The following is a 12264-nucleotide window of genomic DNA, read 5'->3' as shown; positions in this document are numbered from 1 at the left end:
TAAAAAGGACCTCATTGTGAAACACTCCAGGAATAGTCCACTTTCTGTAACAGATGCACTGAAGCTATTACTCCATCTTTCGTTTGTCTTAGTTTTCCTGAGGTTTATATACCACCTAGAAAAGGCCTTCAGGGACTGGATTCCAGAGCAGTTACGTTTTGAATGACAAAAGTTTGAACCTTTGGGAAGAGAAAGCCCTGCCAGAGCCAGGTTGGTTTTGGGCAATCAGAGCGCTGAACAGCTGGTGAACAGAGGGAGGTGAGCGAGCCGTCGTGAAGAGAGGTCCAGGGATGGGGGGAGATTCAAATACAGCACTGATCCATCTTCAAGTTTGCCCAAGGTTGGCCCTTTTCTGATTATGCCCCACTAACCAAAAAGAAGGGGAGAGCAAGTGTATTCAAAAATACAGAATTTTTTACTTAATGAAGACTTCAAAGAAGATACAAGTTTTATTTAATCATAATTTTGAAACAAACACCTGTTCTTAGAATGAAAATTTGCTATAAAGTGAGTGAGGGCAAGGGTCTTTTTTCTCTTTATCTTTCCATATAGCAAGAAAAGAGAACATGATGATTTCATATCTCTTTTCATTTCCCAGGCATTCCCAGTGTCCTCAGGTCTTTATGTTCCTTTTCTTTTCTTTTTTCTTTTCCTTTGTAGAAGCAGCAGCAGCATCTTTGCATGTAGTTCTTGGGAGGAACAGGTGTAAGCACTGACCTCATATGAGAAACCAAAGTTCCTACCTTACAGGCAAGGTGAGTAGCACAAACAGGAGGCGGTATTTTGCGGAATGGCTGAAGGAATAACCGGAGTGCAGTCTGTGGGACTTACTACTTACACTGCATCCTCAGAACACCAGGTTCCTCCAGTTGTGCGAATTTGTGCCTGTGGATTTCTAGAGTTACCAGAACATCCTGGTAAACTTTTAATTGGAATATTGAACCTGGAATGATGTTAAAAGTCTTAGGGGAAGTATATCATTTAAGCTGGTATCCAAATGATGATAACAGAAGAAACAGTGAGACATTCATCAAGCTAATTTGCACACGTTGCTTGAAAAATGGATTTAGATAGTACAGATTAAAAAAAGAGGTTTTTTGATTAGGTAATTTAGTTTATAGAATCTTTTAAGTATTATCTATAGTCAGACTCCTCATTACTTTGTTTTGTTTTAATCTTTGTAATTTCTTTCTTGTTGTTGTTGTCAGAAAACTGAGTGGATTGTGAAAGTTCTCATTACAAGAAAAAGCTTTTTTGTAACTGTGTAAGGTGAGAGATGTTAACTGGACTTATTGTGGCGATCATTTTGCAACATATACAAATATTGAATCATTACATTGTACACCTGAATCTAAAGTAATGTTATGCTAATTATACCTCAATAAAAACGAATAAATAACCACTGTCAAGCAGAGAATAAAGTAAAGCTTTCAGTTTTTAAAAAAATTTCTTTTAAAGTTCACTTTGTCCTGTAAGTTTTCCAGTGACTATGAAAAAGTGTCATTAACATCTCCGTTTGGTTGATGACAATCTCTTTTTAAATGCTCTTCACTCTATTTTAGAAGATGGAGCTGATTCTTCTGGCATCTCAGGATGATAGAAATGACTGGAACCACTCATTTTAGAACATTCCTTGCATAAAATCCTGTGATCATGAGAAGTTGGGGATAAGACTAACATAGTTACTGCTCCTATTTTGCAAAGATGAATAACCTATAAAACAGTATCTTTACTGCTGACAAGGAGAACAGTTTCCAGTCACTGGTGTTTAAGGTGCTTAATCTTCCAATCCAACAGCTTTAGTTTTGAAAAAGAAAAGAGAAATCCTTTCTTCATCCTTCCTGAGGCACTGGCTTCTTTTTTTTCAGTGGAGGCACTGGGGATTGAAGCCAGGACTCAGGCATGCTGAGCATGCGCTCTACCACTCAGCTTTACCCTCCCCATCATGGGCTTCTTTTCCTTCAGTATGTCTGGGGCCTCTCTCTTCGCCCGGCTTTCCTCAGAGGAACTTCCTCTCCAGAGTGGTCTCCTGGGAAAATAACGATAATGAGGAGGAAGGCGCCTGTGTGGCCAAAAAAATGGGTGGATCTGAAAACGGTGGTTGCACGTCGGAGGGTGGAAAGGTCTGTATGGAAACCTAAGGTGGACTCTGGGGCATCGTGGCGGAAAAAAATGCAAGGGACACCTGGGTGTCCTTGTGATGGGCTGGATCCTCGTCACTGGCTTCCTTGTGGTGGGGGGAGGGGTGAGTGTAAAGATCTGGCAGTCTGTAGGGTCTGCATTATGTTGTGAGTCTCCAGGAGGGGTGACCACCCCTTCTTGTCCTGTGGGGAGGAAAGTGTAAGTCAGGAAACAGGCCTGATGGCAGAAGCAGAGGGCAGCCTTCAGGTGGTAGCAGGGGAGTGAGTGGAAGAGAGAACTCAAGAGTCAGGTTTCAAAGAACTGCCCAGGTCAGCAACATGAGACATGGACACTCCTATGACCCAGTGGTCCCACGCTGAGGAATTTACCCAAAGAAATGAGTGCTCATGTCTACAAAAGACTAGGTCAGGAGAGTTCACAGCAGTCTTATTCCTATGTGCCCAAACCTAGAAACAATGCAAGTGTCCATCACCAGGAAGATGGATAAACTGTGCATGCTCATACAATGAAAGACTACTCAGCCATGAAAAGGAAGACTTACTAAAACGACAACGTGGGTGCCTCCCATGATGTTATGCTGAGCGAAAGAAGACATGAAAGACTGCATACTGTAAGATTCCATTTATATGACGTTCAAGACCAAGCAAAACTAATCTATAGCGAAAAAAAAAAAAGAAAGTAAAAAACAGCTTAGGGTTAGGGTCGGTGTTATTTAGTGGAAAAGTAACCAGTAAGTTCTTTAGATCTTGAGCTGAGTGGTTGTTACATGATATGGAGATACACACACATATTTACACACACGTACACAAAAATACATACACACAGACATTTATATGCACACGCACATATATGAGCAATCTGTATTTTTAAGATTTGTGCATTTTATTGTGCATAAGTTATAAATAAATAAAGAAAATTCAGTGGAAAAAAATATAATAATGTTGAGAAAATTAAAAATAACTGCCTCCCAGGGCCCGCCGTGAAGGCCATAACTTCAAAAGACCTCCTTCACTTCCTGAGCAGTGAGATCAGTCCCTGAAGAGAAGGGAAGAGGACATCCACATGCAGCAGGGGAATGAGCTCTGAGGACAAGGATGAAATTAGTCTCTGAGAAGAAATTTGGATCAATCTCCAGTGTCAGGGTCTTCCCTATAGTGGTGTCATATCATTAAATTGCCTATGAAAAAGCAAGCTTTCCTTTAGAAAACTATTTTTCACTTCCTTAGAGACTTACCAATACAGGCCTTGGAAGGCCTGCTAAGTGTGAACGATGGAAAAATGAATTCCTCACAGGAAGTTGAGATTTCTGAGGCACTTAAAAAGAGCTAGATTCCCCTCACCTTTGGAACAGCTGAATTCAGGTTTCTTGGTTGTATTGGATATGCTTACTGCCTGCCTATGTTCATAGCCTCTTCTAGAGATTCTGCTTCACCTGCAGCCCCTGGAAGGGTCAGTCCCACGCACCTTTGGCTACGGCTGGCTGGACTGCTGTCAGACACTTGACTCACTCGTTGGCTGGCCCGTGACTGGATTCTCACTTGAGAATTTCAACAAAGAGACATAGATAGTGGAAGATGTAAATAGAAGGTGGAGGGCAGGGGCTGGAGTGTCAGGTGTTGACCCATTGAATGCTGAATAAACAGAGAAGCCACTCTTTCTATAGAAGCTGTAAAATGGGAAAGGCCTCTCAAAGAGAAAAAGAGACAAGACACCATGTGGTAACAGAGCGATGGTGAGAGTGATCTTGGCTCTTGACTTTCTGAGGGCTGTTTTTTTTGAGGGCTGGCTATACTTAAGGTTCTTGGGACTCTCTATAATAGTCATTCCATCTCCAGTTCTAGTTTCTTTTTTTCTTTAAGCCAGCTTGAATGGGTGTCTGTTTCTTGAATGAAATACTGACCCTTTTCTCCCATACCCACCCAGGCTCCTAAGTATTAAGATCTTATAGTTGAAATCATATTAAGACATTTCCAACTACAGAAGATGATTGATTAAATCTCACATTATTCATTCTTTCCCCCTCCACAATCAGATCGATTCTGAACCTTTGTAACATGAAAATTTCTGTTGAGAATCCAGTCGTTCTGGGAGAAGTTAGTCTTACACTTAAGCTGCATTTTGACATTTTGCTGTCAGATCAGGCTTGGCCTTGGGCTCTGCCTCTCAATTAGCTGGAATCCAGCTTTTAAAAACACCCACCTCTTGTGCTCATTTCATGTCTTAAAACCTTTCGCTACTCTCCAAATCTTCCTTGTGACAATGGGGTGTTAGAGCCGCTAGACAGTGTTTCTCTGACTCCGGGGGGATATCCAGTATTAATCAATGCTCTCTTGAGAATTTCTCCTGGGAATTTCTAAGGGCTCAAGACTAAGATACAAGCTTGTCCTACTAACCAACCCACATAAATCCACCTCATCCCAGCAGACTAGATACATGGCGACTATTTCAGGTCACTGGTTGGCTCGCTCCAGTGTTCTGAGTTTGGGAAACTCACCGGTTCTTTACAAGGTTAAGGCTACACCTCTGAGTGAGTGGGTTGGTGCTATTCATGGTCTCCCCCCAGTTAACACTGCTCATCACTTCTGTTGTTTATCCTTGCTCGGCTCCATTCCCCCTGTCTCCTAAACCTTTGACAGTCTCATCAAAGCCCCTTCAAAATTCTCACTCTTCTTTATTCATTCGAAGAATTCTCTTCAAAATTCTACCTAAGTAGATTACTCAGCTTCATATTTCAGAGAGAAGAATATCAGTGATCGGCCTGAAATTCTTTGGCTCCTGCTTCTCTCACTTCAAAGAGACGTCTACACACGTCTGACCCCATTTTTTCCCCCACCTATTTAATCCATTGGAATCTGACTCTGTTTCCTCCATGCTACAAAAACACTTTGACAAAAATTATCAATGGTCCTGGGCTTTTAAGAAGCTGGTTCCAGGTGCCCGGAGCACTTTCCTGCCTTCTTTGCTCTGTTGCAGATTTCACATCTCATTTCCTCAGGGAGGTCTTCTCTCCCCAGAAGCTGGCTCAAGGCCCCTGGCAGCACGCTGCCGTAGCACCCTTTGAGTCCACTTTCATCATACTGTCGTGTGATTACTGTCCAGCAAATACTGATCATCAGTCATGTGATTACATTCCTCCTGCACTGAAGTAGCTGCGAGACCATCCCATAGACTGTGCCCCTTGTCCCTAGCGCAGTGCCTGCAGGGGACTCGACTGAGAGAAATCTCAGTCTCTATAGTTGCAAAAGTTACACGTTCCTACCTCTCAAAGATGATGCAATCATTAATAAGCAAAAGTTTCTTGTTATGTAACATACTGACACGACACCAAAGGCACTGAACATCAAAGACGAGAACATTTTTGCAAACTTAATTAAACCAAAGTAGGTCAAATGTTTAAATGCAAATTGAAAACATTCTTAGAGGCAGAGTAGCATAGTGTCGAAAAGTATAGGATCCCATTTTATAACCGTGTGACCATGGGCAGCTTCCTTAACTTCTCCGGGTCTTCTTTTCCTTGTTTGTAAAGTGGAGAAAATACTACTCCCTATGTCATTGGCTTGTTGTGTCTGGAATGACACAAGTAAAGTGCTCAGAACATGCCTGACACACAGCACGCGTTTAGTAGTTGTTAGCTGTTATTACTAACCTTGAATGTTACAGAGAACTATTGTTAACATGAGCCTCATTTTCTTGGACCCATATGGTTATATGATATACATACAATTTGTGCACTGTTGATAGGACTAAAGCGTACGGACGTTATTAGAACCAGCCTGCTTGAATATAAGGACTGTGGACACTGTTGGTCACTGCTATGTCCTCTGTACCTAGAACAGTCTCTGGCTTAGAGTGGTGCCCAGTACAGAGCTGATAAACTAAATGAATGGCCAGGCAGATGCTGGCCATTTGAATGAGTTCCTCTCTGTAGACTTTTGTGAAGCTCACTGAGGATTTAATTCTAGTCCCAGGAAATTTGCAACCATAACTTACATTTAAAATTAGAGTAGAATAAAAAATCAAGCCAAAATATTGCTTTGAGTTTGGACATCAATTTTAAGTGGGTTTATTATAGTCTAGACATGAAATTCATAGTATGCCAACAACTAGTACTTTAGAAAAAGAACGTAAGGATGAGATGACCTTTTTAAAAAAATATAATTACCTGTAGTCTGTGGTTATTTGGGCAGACAATAGCTGGTCTGTAGTGAACCATCCTGATTTTTAAGAGAAGTAAGCTTTATACTTGATGTGGAGTATTAGAAAAATTCTCAAGTGCTTTCAGAGTTGAAGCAGAGAGAAATATACGTCCTGTGATACAATTTGCTTACAATAACTGCAACTTTATTCCTTTTGTAGACTTGCGGGGTGACTGGCTACTTGCGGGGTGACTGGCTACTTTCGTCAAACCTCTGGTTTTACAGATAAAGACTTTTGAGCCCAGTTCACACAAGTTCACACATGCCTCCTTCAACCCTATGCTATAGGCCTAGTCATTTCAACAGTTTGCAGGTTCTTATGTTAGGTGCTGTGGCAGGTGCAGAGATGATAAAGACACAGAGAAGTGGGGAGATGCTACAAACACATGGATCTGTAAATACAGGGCAGAATGCAGTGCATGTCATTGGTGATGTACACATGGCTATGGGAATTCAAATCCCTCTGTGAAAGAGAGACTGAAGTTTTAAAATTGTGTCTTAAGAAAGCCTTTGTGAAGGTCATGTCATAGTGACATTTACACACCATCAGGGAAGCGGAATTACAATCAACAGAGGTGAAAGCAGGACAAGGCGGCAGCCATAGCTGCTGCCCTGGAGGAGAGAGAGAACGGGGTGAGTTTGGACTGCCCCACATGACCCCGTCTGGCCAAGCCAGGGCAGGTATAAGTGGGCAATGACCTGGGACCAGGGCTGTCTGGAGAGAGTGAAGCTGCAAGCTGCATTTGAAAGACTTCGATGCCAGTCTGAGGGACAGTGGGGAAGAGTGAGCCAAAATCAGAAGTCAATTCTCACATTTTAAAGATTTTTTTTTAAATGTGAATGAATCTCTGATCTCATTATAACTTATGTAGCCACATAGTTACAAAGTTTCCTGAAGAGTAGTTCATTTTCTGGAAAGGTGTCAGGTGACAAGATCTGTTTTATGATGCATCTCTCAGATGTCACTTTTAGCAGGTGATGCTTATGCGCCTCGTCTTGGGAATTGGGCAGGTATTCTTGGTTATCCATGTCTCCTACCCTCTGATCGCCAGAATTCATGCAGAGACTGGGCAAGGTGCTCTCTGGTAGTCTTACCACCAGCTCTGATGTCCCTGCCCCTCTCCGCTCATTGTGAGCATTGGGAGATGGGCACAGGGAACTTACGGAGGATGACGAGGTTCTGGCTGAACCCATGCAAAGCCCCAGGGCCATGAGGAAAGGGCGGAAGATGCAGTCTGACTCCTGGGACTCTCCTGCCTGACAGTATCTAGTTCTAAACTACGGTGAACTGTGAAATAAACATCAGACCCCAGTCCCCCAGGTTCCCTTGTTCTCTGCCCCCTTCCTTCTCTATCTTTTTCTTTCCTTTCCCCAGGGTTTGCAAACCAATTCTCCAGCACAGGCCACCTGGACATTTTGTAGTGGGGGAAAGGAAAGAGAAAGGGGCGGTGGAAAAATTGAATCTAATATAAGCCTAAAGAAAGAAGTCTATGCTCACCGCTGTAGCACCAAGACACAGCTGACTAAAGCAATTAATAAACAGACTAAACACCCACCATGGGCAAATTACTATGCTGTTGGGGATATACAGAGGGGGCCATTGTTGTAATTCAGGGAGGAAATTGTTAGTTCTATAACAGTCATTACTAGTATTCATACAGTGCTTGAAGCTTGAAGAGCTTTTCTTGCATGACAGCTCTTTTGGTCCTCACAACCCCCATAAGAATGAATATCATTACTGCTGTCACCTCACATTTGAGGAGGCAGATGCCAGAGAGGTTAAGTGAATCTAGGGTCATATAGCTAGGGCTGAGACTAGGACCAAGGTCTTCAGATGATAAAATTCAACCTCTTTCTCTCTGACCACACAGGCTGATGGAAGCTGACGTAAATATTTCCAATTCATGGATATGTATAATCACGGAACCAAATTTTGTCTTTACACACAACTTATTAATTAGTGGATCCACAGTCAAATAAAAAGAAAACCCTTACCTTCTGCCACAGTTACCACCAACCAGCAGACCAACAGGCAGTAGGAGTAGCTGAGTCTGTGAGCCATGGCTTCTGCCCTGAGCAGTCACTACCTTGCCCAACGTGGCTTTAAAGGGGTCGGTGAGTCACCCGCAGCCTGATTCCAGGAGTCTGCATTTGCATAGTGGACCGCAGTGATCAGAGCCTGCGGTGTGAGGGTAAGAAATCAGAAAGGAGATACCAGACAGTATTTAGCAACCAGAACTTCTCGTAATGACAGCCAAACATCATTCATCCGTCCTTGGAGGTGGATTGTGGGCAACCACACCCCCGCTATCCTTTTAATTCCTTCAAATCTTCGCCCCTGTTAGTGCCTGCTCTTTACTTGTGTGTACACAGATCTCCCTCAGCAAGGGAAAGAATCTGCGCAGGAAATGCCCAGCAGCGCTTCCCTCTTTGTAGCTTACTTACTTACTTACCAAAGCCAGACAGAATGGGGAGGGCGTTATCCAGGTGCTTCGTGACCCACGTGGTTTGAAGAGGCTGTTTGTTCACAGACCTCAGATTAGGGATTATGGCTTCTCTGCTTTTGTTCAGGAGCCAAGAGCTGCAGGGGCAGAGAACTACCTTCCCTGGCAACCATTGTGGTCCCTGTCTAAACGACATGAAAATCTGGGGGGATTAACTTAGTGAGTTGTCCTCCCATGGCTCCTTTTGATTCATCAAATTGTCACTAAGATGCCTGGTTTGTTTGCTGTCAGCTGCTGGAGGAGTGGGAGGGGATGGTCACAAGTGATTAAGAGCACAGACCTTGGAATTAGAAAAAACTGGCTCCCATTTTGGCTCCTTTTCAAACTACTGGGTGACCATGAGTGAGCCCCTGAGACTTGAAGGCTCAGGTGCCTCATCTGTAAAATGGGGCTGGTAATATCTCCCTCAGAGGATTACTGTGATGGATAAAAGAGGTGATTGACAGAAAGCTGCAACCACAGTGCCTGGTGGGTGAAAGGGACTTGTGGCTGCAATTAAATTACAGTGACTCTAATTCTTTGTTCTCTTAGGAGGCTATACTTGCTAAATCATGCAATCAAATGCGTCCACATTGGGCAGAACATTTTCCTGACCATTGCAGAAAGAACAAAACAGATCGCAGTCCCTGGCTTTGAAGGGCTGACAATCTAATGAGGGATTCTGTGTAAACTGAGAATGGAAATGAAGAAGAATGCAAACACTCACTAGCTAGAAAATGGTACATTCCACAGGCTTGATGATAATTTGAGGCAAAATTTTAGAACAGAGGATTCAATGGATGATTTGCCAGCAGTTTGAAAAGAAAGTAAGGAACATCTGGAACAAGCTCAGTCCTCCAGGTTCAGTGGCTCTGTGGACCACGTGTCCTGTGCCACATCTAGGTCTGGTGTAGGTGCTGGGGCCACAGAGGGTGTCTGGGGAGGGAGCAGGGAAGGGTCTCAGCCTATGCACGCAAGTTCATGCCCCTCAGTGTCCAGCTGGTCCCTATCAGGGAAGGACCTGTGGTCAGGAAGGTGGCTTTTCCCTGGGTCTCTAGCTTTCTGCCACACCCTGCTTTTTGGATCTGAGCTCAGGACAATGTCGCCTCCTTTCTTTCTCCCCTCCACTGACCCCCTGAACTGGGTAACTTTACGTGTCAACTTGGCTGGGACGTGATGCCCAGATATTTGATTAAATACTACTCTGGATGTTTCTGTGAGGATGTTTTGGGATGAGATTCACAAATGGGTGGATTTTCAGTGAAGCAGAATGCCCTACATAGTGTGGGTGGGTCTCACACAATCAGTTGAAAGCCTGAAGAGAACAAAAGATTGACCTCCCTTGAGCAAGAGGACATTCCTTTGGCCTTGAACTGCAACATCAGCTCTTCCCTAGGTCTCCAGCCTGATGATTGACCCTGCAGATTGTGGACTTGCCAGCATCCCTAAACATGGGAGCCAGTTCCTTCAAACAAATCTCTTCTCTCTCTCTCTGTACACATTCTATTGGTTCTGTTTCTCTGGAAAACACTCATGAATACACACCTATATTCTCTCTCACTTTCATGTGTATATCTGCTGCTCTGCAGATTTAGGGGACTAGCATGAAGACACTTAATAAGTCCAATTCTTCTAAATAAGAACCTGGGAGTTTATGGTTAATGAAGACACAGCCATGTGCTCCTTGACCAGAAATGTGTGGGGTGACTTTAGGAATTTCAAGCAGATTTGTGAGCATTGAGCTGCCTCTAATAAATATGCTTCTGAAATATGTCAGCAAGGAAAGCAGCCTCTCCCTGTCTCAGGACGGCCTTTCTTTCAACTGGAGCCAAACATCTGTGCTTCAGGGAGAATCTCACAGCCAACTCCTACTTTGCTCCTCATCCCAGTCTCCCTCCCCCTCCTTCCTAGTGGTTTAAAAATCTGTTTAGAATTTCAGGGAGCTCAAACTCTGAAGATACTGGGTTGGATACAATAAAAACGGTTTTTGGTAAATAATTTATGTTAGGTGCTCAAATTGAGACCATATAAACCATACTTCTGTAGTCACTGAAATGGAAACAAGCAGCCTGAGATGGGGGCGGCTGGTGTGGGGTGGGTAATGGTGGTGGAATGGGACCAGCCATCGGTGGTTTAGACCAGCGATGCTCAGAAAGACCGGACTGCTCTAGCTGTGGCTTCCTGTGCTGCTCTGCCTTTCACATGCTCAAGGATCTGGGGATGTCTGCCCATGGGATGGTCGCCTGCACCTTGCCTTGCTTATCTCTGCAGTCCTGTGGGGGTGAAGTCCCTGTTTTGCCACCAGAGATTGGAGCAGCAAAGACGAGCTACAGTCATGTCCAGTGTGGCTAGTCTCCTGCTGCAGAAACCGCTGAAGCTGTCTAGGGGAGGTGTTCCCCTTCTCAGGCCACGGGAGTAACTCAGGAAGCTGTCGTTAGGGCCGCTATGAGTCAGGATGACAGGTAATGTGGGGAACGGTGGGTACCGGGCCTGCCCCTGAGTCAGGCTAAGGGAGTAGCGAGCGCTGCGAGGCTGACTTCCCGTAGGCCTGGGGGTGGATCGGCGTTCTCTGTAGGAAGGACCGGGGCTGATGCTCCTTCGGGGAATCTAAAGGTTCTGTGGCTGGCGCCCGTCTGATGGTGCTGCTTCTGGGATGGCCTGCATGACTCTTCTGCTGGGCTTGCTAGGGCATCTTCTGCTAGGATTTCTCCTAAAAGGGATTTCAGGCGATTTAGACACATCTCCAACTCCACCATTTTGCAGATCAGGAGACAGGCCTAGAGATGGTACCTAGCCATCCCAGTGACTTAACAAGAGAATGGCAATAACATCTTGGTCAGGGGCAGAGGGATGCCCACTACGTGAGAGCCCTTACCAGTGGTTTGAAACAGCATGAAACTGGTGGGATAAATCAGTGTTCTCCTTTGCCCCATTAGCGGTGAGACCTTGGACCAGTCAGCTTCACTGACCCTCAATTTCCTCATCTGTATTATATAACATTTGCTGTATTCTAAGCATCACTGTTCTAATTATTGCACCTACATTAAGCCATTTAATTATCAACCCAACAAGGAAGGTACTACTGTCATCCCCATTTAAAGATGAGAAAACTGAGGCACAGAGAGGTCAAGTCATGTGGCTAATAAGTGGTAGAGTCATGATACGAACAGAGACAGTTCGGCTGTAGAATTCTTGGTCTAATCACTGTGCTAGGTGGGCTCTGACACTCTGTCAACTTATGTCTGTAAAAATATCCTTAAAACTCACCCATGTACTGTAGGACAAGAGACTTGGTTTGTTAACAATTTTTTTTTCAAGGCAAAATAAATAAAAGAGTTTTGGGGAAAATTAAAGATTAAAAGAGATTAAAGAGACATATAAAATAATTACAATATTTGGACTTTACTTGGGTCCTGTTTTAAATAAACAAATCATTAAAAAGA

At 43.9% G+C, this 12264-nt stretch overlaps 1 protein-coding gene across 1 annotated transcript; it reads right to left on the bottom strand.

Annotated features, from left to right (window-relative positions):
• Window positions 1-225: 225 nt before the first annotated feature.
• Window positions 226-8488, bottom strand: ODAPH (odontogenesis associated phosphoprotein). Its single transcript, XM_072948635.1, has 3 exons — window positions 8334-8488; window positions 1936-2324; window positions 226-366 (listed from the first exon to the last, which is right to left on the bottom strand). The coding sequence occupies exons 1-3, from the start codon at window positions 8398-8400 to the stop codon at window positions 226-228; spliced, it is 597 nt and encodes a 198-aa protein (XP_072804736.1). The 5' UTR covers window positions 8401-8488.
• Between the last annotated feature and the right edge of the window lie 3776 nt (window positions 8489-12264).

Source organism: Vicugna pacos, chromosome 2 (assembly GCF_048564905.1).
Source record: "Vicugna pacos chromosome 2, VicPac4, whole genome shotgun sequence".
In the NCBI taxonomy this organism is placed as follows: domain Eukaryota; kingdom Metazoa; phylum Chordata; class Mammalia; order Artiodactyla; family Camelidae; genus Vicugna; species Vicugna pacos.
The sequence above is the reverse complement of the archived record's forward strand: the minus strand, read 5'-3'. Positions and strand labels throughout refer to the sequence as shown.

Bases quoted from the DNA above. Each gene is read 5' to 3' on its own strand.
- ODAPH (XM_072948635.1), bottom strand. From the start codon at position 8,400: ATGGCTCACAGACTCAGCTACTCCTACTGCCTGTTGGTCTGCTGGTTG. The intron at 2,325-8,333 runs GTAAGGGTTTTC...TCCTCCCCACAG, and splicing joins GGTGGTAACTGTGGCAGAAG to GACAAGAAGGGGTGGTCACC. The intron at 367-1,935 runs GTAAAGCTGAGT...CTTTTTGGTTAG, and splicing joins AGAAGCCCATGATGGGGAGG to TGGGGCATAATCAGAAAAGG.